The following is a 17,367-nucleotide window of genomic DNA, read 5'->3' as shown; positions in this document are numbered from 1 at the left end:
AGATGGTTCAAACTGAAGGATTTACTATCCTTTCATTCTTTATCTGTCTAGACTAGCAGGCACACACTGAAAGTTTACAAAGACTATGAGTTTTCATGCATTAGGGCTGCACTGCATCCTCTGTTTTAGAAACTAAGCAACAGGATTAGAAAGGAAAGGTTTAAATCTATGATCAGTCAAAACAAGAAGTACCACACAAAACATGAAAAACGTTATTTTACTTGTTTTTTGTTAGATCTAAATGATGAATTGTAAACCACCATCCTTTTAAACATCTCTTGTGGCTGCAAAATAAAGAAAATTGCCAAACCAGACATTAACTTTTGCTGTAAATAAGTATCACCTACTCACAAATAATTTCACTTTTTTTTTTCCCATAGCACACGATTTCTTAAAAAATATTTTCCATGACTCCGTTTATCTGTCATTTCTGCAGAACAGTACTGGGGTCTCTTCTCCATGATTTGTGAAAAAAATAATTAGAAAAAAAAACAAACCCCAAATAACAAACATGGTCAAAATGCTAGACAAGTAATTCCCAAAATATTGAAAAGTCATGATAAATATACACTTAAGATTTGCTCTCCTACCATGGACTTCCTTTACTGAAAGCTCATTTTCATTACTAAATTCTTCATGAAGTTGATAAACTGAAAGTAAAGATAAGTGTATTTGGGCTCATCCTGAAAGCATTAATTGTCTAAATACCAATCACTAATACAGGTTCATTCTACTTAAAGAATGATTTCTCCTGAATTTAACTGACTTATTTCTCAGTGGTCTTGTTTCAGTTTGGATAGCTACAAGTAATTTCACAATATTGACTAAAAACTGCTGGATTTTATTTTAATTGTGTTGGATTTGAAACCCATATTGATTCTATTTTTCTTTCACTTCCAGTGCATTAACAAAATGGTACGCTCTAGTTTGGAATCACTTAAATCACTAAAATATAGAACCTCTTATTATGCTACAAAAAGAAAACACTTCTCACACATCTCCAGCCTCCACTCAAAACTCTGCATCAAATTAGGCAATGTATTTAAGTCTTCTAAAACAGGAACAGCTTTCTACAGACTGACTTGGTATTTACATTTCCAAACTGCATTTGCTTTAAACCAAATGACCACATATCAGTTTCACTACTGATTCTATCAGTGTCCTATAGTTGTACCATTACTTGGAAAAATGTATCTATTGCTGAGTTAACAAAAGATTTGTGGTCTCCATTTAATTAATATGGAGACTGAGTTTTTGTCTTCAAGGAGTTTTGGGGCCTGTATGGCAAGATTTTCCACAAAACTCTTCAGCCCCTCTCTAGCCACTTACAGATGGTTTTAGTATAGCTATGGCAAATAGTAACTGAAACTTCCAGTCATCGCACATCTTCCCATATAGTATCTAAGCATTTGTCTCAGGTTCCTTGACTGCAGTCCTAGAGAATCAAGCTTCAAATTTTGCAAATTAGAGGAAAGTTTAAATACTTATTCTTCCTTTTAGAAATGCTGCATCCAACCACAAAGGAGTGAGGGAGGAAAAATCTTTAGTGCAGCAAGTGCAGCAAAGCTTTCTAACACAACAGGATGTTGGTGATAGTTGGGAGAGCAGAGACTAATGTTCATGCTGGTTTTGCATCTCTGAAAACCCCACCACTAAATCATAACAATCCTCTCCTGTTCTCTGAGCCAAAATTTAATTAACTTTGCCATGAGTATATTCCAATTCACTCTAGCACAGCAGAGACAAACATTTCATGCTGACTTTGACCCAGAGCAGCTCTCAGCATTCAAGGCCACATTTGAGAGTTAATACCCATCATTTCCCTATTTATAAGTGAACAATTTAAATTTCATGAACTGTTAAAAGACTTGGAAATTCTGATCTGAATTCAATTAATATGAAGACTTACATCACAATAGAGACTTCTGTTATCTGGCCCAATTAACTACCTGCCAGATAATAGGAATGGTTTACCTATTCTTGAATGTTTATTTTATTCTTATGTTAATGCTTTTCATCTTTACTAGTGAATTGCTCAAGTACAGCTCACTTGATTAGATGCTTGGTTCAAGTAAATGCAAGATGAGTTTCTAGAGTTTGGTACTCAGGACAGCTAAATTCAGATAAAAAACAAGGTAGAAGAAATTATGTGCATTATGTCATACTAAGATACAAAGACTGGAGTTCCATAAGGTGTGTGAAATCTAGCAAGACAAAAAGCAGGGTAGATACTTTGCCTTTCGTGATACTTCCCTTTGTTAAGAGAAGCTGGGACAGTCTTTAACAAGGAAGAACTCAACATGCTCAACAGCTCCATGTCCTCAACATAAAAAGGACATGGAGCTGTTGGAGCGAGTCCAGAGGAGGGCCACGAGGATGATAAGAGGGCTGGAGCACCTCCCGTATGAAGACAGGCTGAGAGAGCTGGGGCTGTTCAGCCTGGAGAAGAGAAGGCTGCGTGGAGACCTCACAGCAGCATCCCAGTATCTGAAGGGGGTCTACAAGGATGCTGGGGGGGGACTCTTCCTTAGGGACTGTAGTGGTAGGACGAGGGGTAATGGGTTCAAACTTAAACAGGGGAAGTTTAGATTAGATATAAGGAAGAAGTTCTTTACAGTGAGGGTGGTGAAGCACTGGAATGGGTTGCCCAGGGAGGTTGTGGATGCTCCATCCCTGGTGGTGTTCAAGGCCAGGTTGGACAGAGCCTTGGACCATGTGGTTTAGGGCAAGGTGTCCCTGCCCACAGCAGGGGGGTTGGAACTAGATGATCTTGAGGTCCTTTCCAACCCTTACGATTCTATGATTCTATGATTCTATAAGGACACCCCCCCTACACCCCCACCCCACCTCCAGACAAACAAAAACCATTCCTTCGACATGAAATAAAGTTATAATTCTTATTATGCACATAATTTATTGTCAGATATAGCACAGGCTTTTAATTAAAAGAAATGCAAATGTGATTTTTTTCCCCCGTCACTTAGCACACATACTGCAATACATTGCCTTGCTCATATAAGCACGGATGTCTGCACACATGCATGTAACAGACACACAACTCTTAATTATAACAGCGTAAGTCATGATGTCCCTCAGGAATAAATACTACTTATTGGTTCACCAGCTATTTCAGATGAATTTTCAGGGCTCTCACATGGGAGTTATCACCTGCGAAAGCAGTATTTCTGTCTTGCTCACTCTCTTTTGTTTTCCCCTCCTTGCTTTCTACAGTAAGCATGTTCACCTTCCATCATATACCACAATCCCTGAAGAAACTACATGGTTGGAACCTAAAATATTTAGCCTATCAGTTTTTTCTTTTACATTTGAAACAGAATGGAAAAGAATTAAGAAAAAGAATCTGTAGTGTGAGTCAACTTTGCAGCAGCCTGTATATTGGAGTCTAAGATATAACAACATGGTTTTGGTTTTTTTTCCTTTGGAAATGAAATTATGAGGTACGTATCTACATTTCAATTATGTTCAGGACTATTTACAAAGGAAAACCAAAGTATAATTTTTACTATTTCATTTCTGACGAATTCAGAATTTATCACAATAAAAACCAGCACGTGAATAAATGGAAAATAAGATCTTCAGAATCTAAGGCTCTACACTGCTCTGGAATTATGCGAGCCAGTACAAAAATTGCCACTGAAAGTGACTTTTGGATCATGGGAGGAAAAAAGGGAAAAAAAATATCCTTTTATACTTACCATTAATGATCACTTGAAAATCTGCATGAATTTTAGTTAGCAGAGAACAAGACAAGCACTGAATCTTTGAGAACAATTAAAAAACAAATCCCATAGTACAAAAGCACTCAAAAAAAAAAACCCAAACCAAAAAAAAACAAAACCCAAAAAACCAAACACATTAAAAGGCTTACCAGGGCCTCTGATCTGATTGTTGGCCTGACCATAAAGTTTGGGTCAGGATGCAGCATGACGGGTTTAGAGACTATTGGTACCCCTGGATGTCGTTGGGTAGGTGGACTTGGAGCAAGTTTCTATGAGGTCAATTTAAGACAATTAAAATTCACAATGTAATTTGTGCAAATTCATTATTTCACCAAGATGCCTCAAATCAAATAGTTTATGGTAATGGATTTAATGACACTAACAAAACAAAAGGCTTACAGAATCAGTTAAACTAAGACTTACAAAGTCAACAAACCAAAACATAATTTCTCTTGCTTCCCCCCTAATCTCTGACTCCACCAGCACAATTATGGAAAAATGTCATCCCTGCTTTTGGCATTTGTCCCATAAAGGCAATGAACTGAGTAAGAAATCACAGGGAAAAAAAATAATTCTGAATTTAAGAACAGAGTGAACCTTAAACAAGATTTTAACTAATCTATGGCTAAACAAATCTTTTAAGATGAAATTCACCAGGACTGCAGCAACCAGCTTTCCACAAATCATTTCAAGCTAACTTATCTTAAGAGCAAGGGTTAGTTACACTAACTACCCACCCTTGACTCTACAAAGTACAGATACCCAGAGGCATCTGAGACCTCTTCATGCAGCATGTACTAACCCAATTGTACACTTCTTACTCAGTCAAAACTCCCACTGACGTCAAGCATAGTTTTATTCAAGAGTTCAAAACTGAGCCCTGTGGTTTTAGTTCTGACTTAACCCCAGCAACTCTCAGCACACTTTTGTCAATGTTTCTCATAGGGAATGTATTCCAGACATCATTCATGTAGTACAAGCTGTATCCTTCAAAATTTAAACTGCTTCCAGCAAATTGGTTAAGCAACTTTTTTTTTTTTAATAGAGGAATTTTGGGGTGGGCTTTTTTTTGTTAGTTTGGTTTTTTCCCCCCCCCCTCCTCTTTTTAAAATAATATAAGAAAAAAAAAATTTGGAACTAGATATTTCAAAGTCCCTGTGGATATCCCCCAACTAATATTGTTCCACACTGCAAAACAGATCATATCATTAAGCTTTCTGATCTTAGAAGAATCGGCAGGTTCACACATATCAACTTGTTAAAGTTGCACTGGAACTGGATGACTGCTCCTGGAGTTGCACAATTTAGAGACAGACCTCTCTAAAGTTCCTTGGAATGGAGAAACCTGATATTTGACCATTCTGAATCAAAAGCAGTGCAAAGAGTTATCAAACTAATGTTGGTTCTTCTGAGAAGAAAGCTTGCTGTTTAAAATACAGTTTGGTCCTATCTCCTTTTGTCTATCTTGACAGGACAAAGTATATGCTCCATGACATACAGACATCCAGAACACACAAACACAGACCATGTATTGCTGAAGTGTTGAAATACGAAGTCCTGAGACCATTAGGAGTCACTTCCACTACTTGGTATTAGGTATCTTGTAACACAGCAATGCATCCACGCATGTGAATGCAAGTGTTGAATTTTAAATAAATTAGTCATGCAGAGTCAAACCCTTGACATTAGCATTACATGGGAAGCTCATAAAACTGCAATATTTATTAACAGTATATGACATACCAGTGGATTGCTTGACACAGAAGATACTTTGCCGACGTGGGAGGTGTTTCTTACAACCTAAACAGTAACAGACTTAGTACTGGGTTCATACAAAGTATATAGCTAATAATAATTTTGAGAAACAGATCAATTTATACCAGATATTTTAATAGTTACTTGTCAAGAATGTAATTGACAGTATTTCATTCCTTTTTTTCATGTATTTGTTTGAGCTGAATTTGAAATTAAATTATGTGGGGAAAAAAACCCACTTAGCAACATAGAGATTTACCAGTTTGAGTAATATCAGAGAAGTAAGTTTATGGGACAACACCAGTTGTCTTATTTTCAGCTTTAGCAGGCTTAAGCACATGATCTTTAAATTGCTGAAGTGAAATAAACACATCTGCATCTGCTTATCTGCCATGTTAAAATGGACTCTTTAAAAAGCAGAGAGGATAAATTGTCCAGCTTCTGATTTCTCTTCCATTTCTGAAACCACATCAAGAATACTGAGTTATCTACTTATAAACAAAGCAGCTTTGGCTCAGTATTAATACTTTACTAAGAGCTTAGTTCTTTCCTCGTATACCCTAATTATATTCAATGAAAACTGACTTATTTCTGAAAGCTAGATTAATTTTTTCTTGTTACCTGATGTATTTTCTTTTAATTATTAACCTCTTTTCTCTAATATAATACAGTGAAAAACTGCCAGGAACATAGATTGGAATAAATAGGTTTGGATCAGATCCAGTACGGCAGTTCCTATATTACTTCTTCTATCTGAACATTTTTTATCAGCATTAGGAGAATGTATTTATCCTCTGAACACTAATATTTTGTACACTTGTGTCATTTCACATTTTTATTTCACAAATAATTTGGGAGACCTATTATCCATAAGAATATATGACATCTCCATTTCACTGGATCTAGCATATTCTTGGCACTTCAAACATACAAACCATGTAGATCAAGCACTATCACAACAGATCAACTTTAGTTTATAAGAAGAGATTCATAGTTAATATTAGGGCAATTATTCACATAGAAATAATCTGCCAGTTTTCCCTGAGAAGTGATTAGTTTGCATATCCTTCTCTACCCCAACCAAAATCATGCAAATGCAAAGCCTCACATTTCTAAGTAAACATTAAAAAAAAAAAAAAAAAAAAGAAAAAGAAGGAAAACCAACAAAGCAGCCAGTCAGTCCATGCATAAAACTATAAAACTGTGTAGGAAAGAAGTGACCATATGGGATCCTCTTCTGCTGTTTGAAACAAACAAGAATCTTTTACAAAAAAAGAGTATATGAATCCCACTACAGTGCTTAGCAAAGGGAATTATGATAAAACAGCTGCCATTTCTCCCCTAAAGTGAGATCTGGCACAAGATTTATTATATTTGATCCTCTTTTGGACTAACATTGTAATAAAGAGAAAGTCTCCATGTTTTCTCAAAGAAATCCCTAAATCTTGTGTGTGCAAAAAAGTCAAACCTGATTACCAGCTCTTGCTCATTTAAAAGTATTTTATACAGCATTGATGTTTTAAAAGTTTGAGCTTCTGATTTTAAGCTCATTTTCTTTTCACATTACAAAGTAATGTGATGACATTTTCAAAACACTTCCACCAGTCATTTTCACTACAGAGATATTTTTCTCAAATTTAACTATGAGTTAAATCTTATGATTTTGGCTTTTGGTCTCATATTGGTTTTTTCTTTTAATACATACATTTAAACATTCAAGTCCAAATTGTCTTTTTAACTGATATGTTCTGCCCAAGATACCCGCATGTGGAAGGAGTACAACATACATAGGGAGGAGAGTAAAACCCTCTCAACTTAAAATTTTTAAAAAGCTGAAATAAAACTACCTGTGAACTGCATTCACTACTATGACACAGTAAAACCATTTCACTCCTTTTAACACTGCATATGGCAGATGAGTAGATCCAGTGGATGAAGTGGGTGACGGAACTGGGGAGGGAGGCCAGGCAGGGGAATGGTAAAGGCACGTGCATCCAAACAGATCAGGAGGTCACCTGGGAAGCTGGTGTTACTGACAGAGCTGGACCTCTTGAAAGTGGAACATTTGATGTAGGAAGTGGATGAGCTGATGATGCTGAAGTAACAGTGGGGGGGGGTGGTGGCGGAGGTGGTGCCACACGTTGGTTAGGCTCGTCAACTTCATCTAAGTTTATATCATCAAGATCTGTGGTATGAAGCTGCAGACCACCAGCAAAACGCCGCATTGATGTGGCAGGAGAAGCAGGTGGACGTCCACTTGCCAACTAAGTGCAACAGAACAGAAATCTGCCTTAACAGTTCATCTGCCTGCAACAGCTCTGAAGAAATTAATGGCAAATCTTAGAACATCACTCAGCCTAACGACTCCTGCACAGGAAGTTCTAGGCTTCTCCCACACAGACTATACATAACCTTTTTCTCCAAAAGCCTTTTTAAAGGCGCTCCTTGGGATTTCAGTTTAAAAAGAAGAAAATTGGAGAGCTGCGACATTAGCCTTGGCTGTTGGGGCAAGGGGGATCACACACACAAAAAACCTCCAACTTCATGGAGTCTTCAGAAGGTTAAAAAAAAAACCAAAAAACCCAAACCAAAAAACCCCCCTAAAAACACAGGACAAGTCACAGATAACATCCCTTGCCTCACCAGCTTTTATGATGAGAAAGCAGAATTGCTCCTTGCAAAGGTGGTTATATAAGAAGAAAGTAATCGAAGACAGGCCTTGAAATTCCATGCCATTAAAAAAGGGAAAGGTGCTCAAGTCTGGTGTAAACATAACTAGACGTTAATACAAGAGAGGGAAGTAAGCTTAAGCAGCACTTCAGGGTGCTATGAAATTCAGATCCTCAGGAGGCTCTGGATCTTCCAATTTCTGTCAATCAACACCAGATGCATTGTGGGGCTAACAGACTCCAGAGTTTGAACATGATTCTTCTCACAAAAAATACAGTTGTGTGAAGAAGGATTCTACATATGCTGTTAGAATTGCTAACATTTCTTTTATCAGTGATCTAAGTGAAGTATTTAAGAAAATCTAGTCAGAAAATCTAGTCGATACTCTTTCATTTTGCTATTTTCCAGACTCAGCTGAGGAAACCTTAGAGAGATGAGCTGTCCCACAGACACATGCATCATAGTCTAATACGACAATACTTCCCTCAAGTGGGTATCTCTGCTGACATTCTGGTCCCTGGTACAAAATTAAAAAAAAAAAAAAAAAAAAAAAAAGGTATTTCTTTGGCAGAGGTCAAGAGATCTGGACTGCTCTTGAACCCAAGTAGCAGTTCAAGCCTGTAATAACCTGAATATTGTTCAGCTGCGTTTACCCCTCATAAGCATTCTGGTTTGTGCTTTACATCAGCTTAACTGCTTGGACAGTTTTGTAGAAAAATTGTAATAGAATATTTAAATATAATGGAAATAAAATGGTGATTTTAATCTGTAATGTAGCCAAATTTAGGTAGTGGGAGAAAACTCTGCATAATCATTTGACTGTCCTAGAGACCTGCACTGAAGAGCCACATGGACCTGAGCCTGAGGCCAGGAGAACAGAAGACCAGCTACTTTTTTCAGAGCTGCTCCACATTGACCTGAAGGAAATTCATGTGAGAGTGTTCCCCAAGGGTCCCTTCTGTGGCTGCAATTTCATGAGGATCCCAGGGGAGTTCAGCAGATTGCAGTGCTCCTCTTGAAAGCAGCTGTGCTTGGAAGACAGCCAGAGCAGCAGGATGGTGGGAAAGCCTCACTTCGCATCCAGAACCATCAGGCTTTAAGGCACAATCACTATTTGCAACTCCCTTAATTTAAGGGGACTATTTAAAACACAAAACCAAACCCTATCCTTTGTGAGTTTCTTATCTTTTTAAAATTTCCTTAATATGTACCTTTATTCCATGCAATACTAGGAAGCATCCAAGAGCACATTATCAATGATCCTATTTTCACAGGATACTAAAAAATATGGATGGGTATTCTAGCCTCAGTTTTATTATCTGCAGTAAGTCCCACCTAGCCCGAACAGCTCACGAGCCAATAAAACTGTTAATCTGGTGGTGATAATATACTTAAAAAAGACAAAATAAAACAAATTAATTAGAATAATAATTTTAAAAAATCCTCCCTAAAATACATGAACAGCAAATGCTACAGATTGTAATTCATCAATTACTGGCATTTCCCCCCCCACCTCTTAAACTGATGCTGAGAGGGAAAGATAAAACCAGATTTTTCTCTGGTAAAAACCCGTTGCTTTTAAGAGGCAACCAATGTGTTTTTAAGAGATCATGCAATATATGGAGAAGCCAGAATTTTACCTCAGGAGACTCATTCTCTACAGAGGAAATCTGTTCTAACCGTGTCTGACAAAGTCTTTCCACCCAGTGCTGCACCTTTTCTGATTCTTCCAGGTCTTCTCGTTCTGTCTCAGATACCTTAACCATAACATCAGTGCATGAAAAAAGGTTACAGGTATAGTTACAACACAAACCTATTTCAGATGTATGAAGTGCCAACTGAATTAGTTTAAAAACTAATAACGGTGTTGAGAATTATTTCTTATTTTTCTGTCTTTCATTAAATTCATCACTCCAAATGGAGGCACATTAACTGCAGAAGTATCCTCATGTGGGCAAAAATTGACTATAGAAACAAGCAAACATGGGGACGGTTTTGCCATGAAACAGCAATTTTTTTAAACTTTATCTTTAACATAATTAAACAAGGGTCCTTTTAAGATAATTCCACTAAAGATTCAGCTAATTCTCTTTCAGTATAATTTTGCACTTGATGGGAGAACACAACATACCTCTTGCACAAGACGATTTATTTTCAGTTGTTTTTCTTTCTCCAACATTCCTTCTTTCTCTTTGGCAAGTTTTTGCTCAAACTCCATTTCCTTTTTATTTTTCTTCTGTTCACACAGACTGTCGCTTTTGGACTTCTTTCGCTCTTTCCCTTTCTGGGAAATTTTGATGGTTTGGGCTTTTTCTTTTTGTCTCTTTTTTTTTTTTTAAGTAAGTGAAACATTTTTACACCAGATAAAAACATTCCAAACTTCAAGCTCAGAACATGAGTGTCTGCCTTGAAAATTTAATTACAGTCTGTGCAAGTATGGGGATAGTCTTTTAAAAGGAAGTCCTAAGTCCATTTCCTCAGAAATCTGCTGGAAATTCAATCTTTTTTGGAGGGCCTGTACACATTAACATAAGTTGGACAAGATCAGGCAGTTCAACTTTTTTGCTCCTCTGCAAAATTACAACATTAGGGCACACAGGCTTACTACAAAACTTTCAATTTTCATTCGGTTTTGGTTAGGTCTTGATCTGCCATCTCTCTGTTCTGGCATTTCTATGTAAATACAAGACTTACTGCTTCCAGGTGACAGACGCTCATGTATAGGTAGATTAATATTCTATGCATAATACACCTTCATGCATATGTCTTAAGCATTGCATGCCTTAATACAACCAAAATAAGCACTTACAAAGGAAAGGCTTAGATCAGTGCAGAAACTGAATTGCTTCCAGGAAAGAAGACCGCACCACAAAGTAGCTCCTACATACACTGGATAAAATCTACTCATGTGAGTGAACTAATCCAGCACAAAGCAACTCTAAAATTTTACTCATAGAGAGCAACCGACGGGGAAAACCACATAGTCTCTTTGGAGACTTCTGTTCCTGCCGTTTTGGAAATACACCCTGCTCCTTATTTCTACTTTAGCAATGTCACATTTCTGCTACCCTCTCCTGTTTGTAGTGGTAGGGCCTAGTTCATATGGGAAAGCCCATGTTCTCCTTTCATTTATGAATAAGTGAACAGGAGGAGCAGCTGGCCTCTTACTGTCAGTTATTGCCAGTGCCCAGAGAGGCTATGGCTTCAGGTTTGATTTGCTCTGCTCATTATCATCGGCTACTGACTTTTCATGGAGGTTTTGTGAATTCAAAGAACAAACATGCTTCACCTTAGACAGCATTATTTGTCTTCCTTCCACCTTCTACATGTAATATTGATAATATTAGAAAACAGACATTTTCCCTGGCAACTACAAAAGCCAATTCTCCTAGTTATGTAGTTAGTTAACTGGAAGTTTGTACTGCTGAGTTCAGTGCGATGTTGTCTATTGCTTCACTGATAAGTAGTGTTTGAGGGGGGAAGTGGGAAGAATCAATCATCATTGAAGATAAAAAATGTAAAAAAATTTAAGTAAAAAAAAAAATCTTGCTTTCACACTCATGTTTTAACATAAAAATAATTCTGTGGCCATGTTTCATTCAGGGATATTTAGTTTGTACCTTAATAACAATTATTAAGTGATATTACCTTATCCTTTAATGTATTAGAAAATATGTTTAGTACTGTCTACTAAATTGTAAATATCTGGCAGGTCAACCTGCTAACATCGACATTTGAAATAATACTGAATTTAAAAGCAGTACACATGCCAAAGTGTTCCACAATACCAATATGCATCAGACAATCTTAGCTGCATTTACTGCATCACTTACTATCATAGACATTTTTCTTACAGAGTGAAATTTTGTTTTTAAACAAAACAGAAAATCAATTAGAAATTTGGAGTAGGATGAAAATTCATCACTTCTGGATTTAAAAATATTTCTAAAAGCAAAAAATTAAAAATACACCTTTTCAAGCTTCTAGTCAACACTGTGTAGTAGAGTTCAACAGGAACTGGGTATGATCATTATTATATGCAAAGGTATTTGGACACTCTGTAAGCTATCTTTGTCAGCAGCAATATAGAAGATCACCTATTTGAGTGAAGAAACTTAGTTTTCATGACATCTATTTATATTTTTCAGATAGAAATCCTAACTGTACTGGCATTCACACAAGTTGCAGATCCATGATGATTTACAGTTGCCAGCAGTACAAAATGGTATCAGACTGTACCATCATTTTCTATTCTCTATTACGGATAAGAGGCATTTCCTGTCCACATGGAAGGTTAAAATAAATGTCACCTAAACGTGACACAAATACTTCATCTGCCAGACACAATCCTGACCTCCTCAGAAACCTTGAGTTGTCAGAAGATAGACATAGGAACTCTTCTTGACACTTCTACCCCAGTCAATTACCATCAGCCATCACAAAAAAAACCCAAACCAACAAATTGCCACCAAAACACGCAACACAACTAACAAGCCCCCTTATAACTGGAAGAAATTAAGAGAATAAAGCAACAGCAGCTATATTGTTTGTAACTCTAATAATTTGAAATTGCAATACTTGACTTTAGCAGCAACTCTACAGATATAGAAGTATTCTATGCAACTCAAAAAGACTTCCGTTTTTTTGTTGGATTTTTTGTTTTTTTTCTCATTCTGTGTGATGTACATGCCTAAAAGCTTTTTTGCCTTCAGCACTCTTCTTCCTGGGAGATTTGCAAAGGTATAATTGGGGACTGCATACTTGGTTTCCATTGTATTTTTGTCACTGTACTTTTTTTAACACATTTTTCTGAAGACTTCTGGGGAAGATCAAGACATGCACTACCCAGCTGTACTGAACACCTTCTGTGAAGTATTAACATATAATTCCCACTGCAGCAGGCAGAACTTGAAAGTCTGAAGAATTCAAAAGGACAAATCCAAGCAGATGCATCCCAAATGCATCTTCATTTGTGCATGTGTTAAAAGAAGCAGCATTTGACTATAAAGAATGTCTAGTAAACATCAGAGAAGAAGGAAAAAGAGGCTTTAAAATTCAAATGCACAGCAAACAAGTTTACACAGCAAACTTTGTACCTTGTGGATTGTGGGAAATTTTCCTTCATACCGATAAAACCATCCAAAAGCTACAAAAAGGTAAAGGAAAAGTTTTTTGAAGAAAAGTCAAGGACTGGTTCAGATTCAGACCAATCCATGTTGATGCATGTAACTGATTAAAATTTATTTGAAGGCACAACACTAAAGGTTTGATATTACACAACAAGTTCTTGGATGACTTCTGATCAATTGTGCTTGTACATTCAGTCATGTTATCCTTATTTTACTGATACATATTTTATGTTAAATAAAGCAAATACAACAAGTACTTTTCGCACAGAACCATACAGCCATATGCATTGCTAAGATTTCTATGCTCACAGTCTTACTCTTTACACTTGGCAAGCCTTAAAAGGAAACAGGTATTCAAACTCTTTCAAGCTTGTGGCAGAACACAGTGGTATTTGAGGAGGGGAAAAAAAAAAAAAAGCTCCATTTCCCAAGATAAAATATTTCAAGCCAAGTGCATAAATATTAAAAAAACATCACTGACTAAAATTATACAAAAGAATCTGTTACTATGATTTTATGTAAAAACACTCATAACACGGACAGGTCTCAATATAATCCACTTTTCCGTAGGATTGGCAGATTTTCTATTTGTACCAAGATATCTTTAGAAAGCAATGACAACAAGAGTGTCATAACCTTTCATCATTTACCAAAGGACCACTCATACTGCTCTAGCAAAACTAAATTAGCAGTTCAATGTCAAGACTGACTGTCAGGAGGAAGCGGAACACAGGAAGAGTCTGAATTAGGATAGGAAGTCAAGGCTGAGTGGCAAACCTGTTTGTCCTGCTTCATGATCACTTCATCCATGTCATCTTTTTCAAGTTGGTCATGTGCAACTCCCTCTACATCTACTAGAGAAACAAAGGAGGAAAGGAATGAGGAGATAGAAATGACAGGCTAACTGGAGATTCCCATGGAATGAGGAGATCAGCAGTGTCTGACTATAATTGTCCGTGAAATAAAACGAAGCTAGCAATGGGATATTTAACCAAATAATGGAAAAAATGGAGGGGGGCGGGGAGGGAGGGGAAAAAAAAAAAAAGAAAAAGAGGTCCTGCTTAAACCAAATTAATTTCCAACCTCCTCCAACCCCATGGAGCATATGGCCAATTAGTCTGCTCTGCTATGAAGGGAAGCCTGCATTGGTAGGTGACTTCTTCTGTAATTGGCTAAAATTGGATTTTTGTGAATGGATGAAAGACGGTTGCAGAAAAAAAGGAAAAAAAAAAAAAAATTCCCCATTTCAGTTTCATGAAAAGTTAAATGATTTCCCCAAAGTCATACAAAAAAATAATCAGGTTAAGAACTGACCCAGGTCTTCCGTCAGTTACATAGCAAGCACTTTCCACTTTTTCCTTTGTCTAATACCACTTTAGCACACTCTCCACATACCATCTGTAGCTTCCAGTTTAGCTTCTTAACTGACGATTAAGCTCCAAGCATCTTAAATTCCTTTGGACAACTAAGTCAGACTTACACTTCAGGGCAATTCTTCATGGAAAAGTTGCAGTGTACAAATAGTACCTCCTCAGTCTCTTGACTAATTCTGAAGCAGACTACCCAGTGATATTAAATCAATTTTCAGGCTGTGCAGACTACAGCCCATTTGTGAAAAATGTGCTGCAATGAATGAACAGAGGAAAAAGATAGGAAAAAAGGACAGGAGAGGAAAAAGAGATAGATTCAGTAAGAAAAATGATAGTAGGAGGGGAATAGAAAAAACCAGAAAGAAAGGAAAAAGTGTTTCAAAGTCTGCAGATAATATCTTAAATAGACCATCTGTCAGAGTGGAAAAAATTCCCTGCTTTTTCAAATGCTTTTTCAAATTAACAGATATGCTACTATACACAGTAACTCATGGGACATGCCTGCATTTTGCAAATTCTTAGAAATGTGTGTAGCTTTCTCGCAATTAGGTCACTAGGAATTGATTCAGAAGTTCTGATTGCGTGTGTTTATTAGCACATGCTTACTTGCTTTGCTACCCAAGCTCTTAGTGTTCAAGATCATTTTTGAAACATCATTATAACATCACCATTTCATTTTCAAGATAGTTGTCAAAAGAACATGAAGTGAAGAAAGTGATACCCAGAAAAATAATGTGGAAGATACTTTAGCCAGAGAAGGAATAAATCAGATATGAAGGGCATGCTGGGAGTCACTGATTCTTAAGAATCTTTGATTATTCTGCTTTGTCTCTCTCTTGTTTAGCAACAATGACTTCTGTTGCATTTTATATGACACTCTACATTTAAGTTGCTTATTCAATTAAGTTGTTTACTCCTCCTCATGGAAGGGAAGCAAGGGAGCTTCAAGACATTCCTGCAGCCCCCAAAGTCTGCCCAGTTAAGAGGGCTGAGGTCCTGATGAAGAGATTAGCGTTTTTCCAAAAGCTAAATTATTTCCTCCAAGTCAAAACCACGGATTCCATCTCTACCATTTTTAGTTAGAAGCAAGCAGATTAAAATACTCCAAACCATAATCTCCACCCTCTGTAATACACTTATTAAGAATAAGGGAGAAGAAAAAAGGTTACAATAGCAATAGTGAAGTGCATTCTTCACTCCAAATGAGACTGCAAATCCAGTACCAATTTTCTACCTCCAAACACTCCACCTCCCAGGATCTCTTCTCAAATATAAAAATGATGTTAAATTATTTGCCGATATGATTAATGCAGAAAGCTCAAAGATGATTACAAATGAAAGAACAAAACCAAACACTTGTCTCCTCTTCTTCATACTTTCATTTTGAAAAGGAATAAAATGCAGTAACAAGATGCCCATAAAACCTAAAATACTACTTATTTCTACAAAGAATATTTTCTTCACTGAGATGAAAGCACTCGTATGTATATAACTTCACATTTGAGTTCACATTGAGCCTATCCACATGGACATAAGCACATAATCATATATCATATAAAAAATGCAGCACTACTTCCTTTTGGGCATGTAGTGGAAATCAGCATGTCTACTGATGCAAGAACTGCTCTGTGAAAAGGCTGACAGGCCAAACACTGAACAGAAACAACACAGAAAGGAATGCACCAAAACCCCAAGCTCAGGAGGTTGCTACTTCGGCCAATTTCTTAGTGAGCTTTATTGTTTTTCTTTTTTCTGCTGCTGCTGATTGTCAAAAGCGTGACTGTTTGAGCAGATATAGATTTTGCGAGCTAGGTACCTGTTAAGTAAGAGCCATTAAATTAATCTATCATATACTTTCAGCCTGCTGAAAATAACCAAGTCATAGCTAGATTGGCTTGGATACAGACTGGTGATATATTCCATACAGCTCAGTGATGTATCTGATAAATACTTTCCCTATGAAGGAGATTGAAATCAATGACTTACTTTTGTGTTTGGAACGAGGGGCAGGGTGCACTTCTGCAGTTACAATTTTTAAAGATTTTGGAGGTTCTTTAGGACCCCAGTCTTCTTCCCACTCCTTTTTAAATTTCTCTTCCTCTGCTGTTATCCTATAAGAAGAAAAAAAAAAAAAAAATGGAGCTAGGAATTCTGAGTATAAAAACAGCTGCATCAATATAAATTAATTACAATTATTTAGTGTTCAATATGTTTGGGTTTTTTCTATTTAATATAAAGCATAATAAACTGCCCCTTCCCCCAAACTAAATTCCTTTCATCGATCCAAGTTTCATCTACTAAGCTACTAAGATAATTTGTAAAATTCAATGTAATCGAGTATTCCTATTTAATATTGAGACTTCTAAGGCCAGTTACATAAAACACCTGCACAGATATTAAGTCCAGAGTGATACACTGCAATACTGTCACCTTAACTGAAGCCAAAAATCCATCTCTCACCTACTAATTTTTAATTTTTAGAACTCAGAAGTTATCTATTAGAAAAAGTCAGTTTTAACTAAAATATTAAGCAACAGAACAGCAAATCTCAAGTAGTTTACAACAGAAGTGCAATATAACCTAATAGCCTGTAGCTTCATATATGGTACCTTTAAGTGATTCAAGACCTATTCTTGGCTGTAGCCTGTCTTGAACTGGTAAACTGATATACAGTGCTGAAATTTACCAGGTCTTAGATCTATA

General features: G+C 36.7%; 1 protein-coding gene across 3 annotated transcripts in view; it reads right to left on the bottom strand.

The window, feature by feature from the left end:
- The window catches only part of USH1C (USH1 protein network component harmonin), a 48,457-nt gene that overhangs the window by 9,613 nt on the left and 21,477 nt on the right, over positions 1 to 17,367 (bottom strand). Inside the window, exons 14-21 of one of the 3 annotated variants that reach the window (XM_030484149.1) lie at positions 16,651 to 16,775; positions 13,262 to 13,311; positions 10,297 to 10,449; positions 9,806 to 9,922; positions 7,511 to 7,759; positions 5,484 to 5,540; positions 3,890 to 4,009; positions 222 to 284 (exon numbers count right to left, since the gene is read on the bottom strand). In XM_030484149.1, the coding sequence (XP_030340009.1) occupies positions 222 to 284; positions 3,890 to 4,009; positions 5,484 to 5,540; positions 7,511 to 7,759; positions 9,806 to 9,922; positions 10,297 to 10,449; positions 13,262 to 13,311; positions 16,651 to 16,775 (934 nt within the window). Of the gene's footprint in view, positions 1 to 221; positions 285 to 3,889; positions 4,010 to 5,483; positions 5,541 to 7,510; positions 7,760 to 9,805; positions 9,923 to 10,296; positions 10,450 to 13,261; positions 13,312 to 14,071; positions 14,149 to 16,650; positions 16,776 to 17,367 lie in introns of all 3 variants that reach the window. The other 2 variants (XM_030484146.1, XM_030484147.1) reach the window with 2 other exon arrangements.

This window comes from Strigops habroptila, chromosome 4, assembly GCF_004027225.2.
Source record: "Strigops habroptila isolate Jane chromosome 4, bStrHab1.2.pri, whole genome shotgun sequence".
NCBI classification, from domain to species: domain Eukaryota; kingdom Metazoa; phylum Chordata; class Aves; order Psittaciformes; family Psittacidae; genus Strigops; species Strigops habroptila.
The sequence above is the reverse complement of the archived record's forward strand: the minus strand, read 5'-3'. Positions and strand labels throughout refer to the sequence as shown.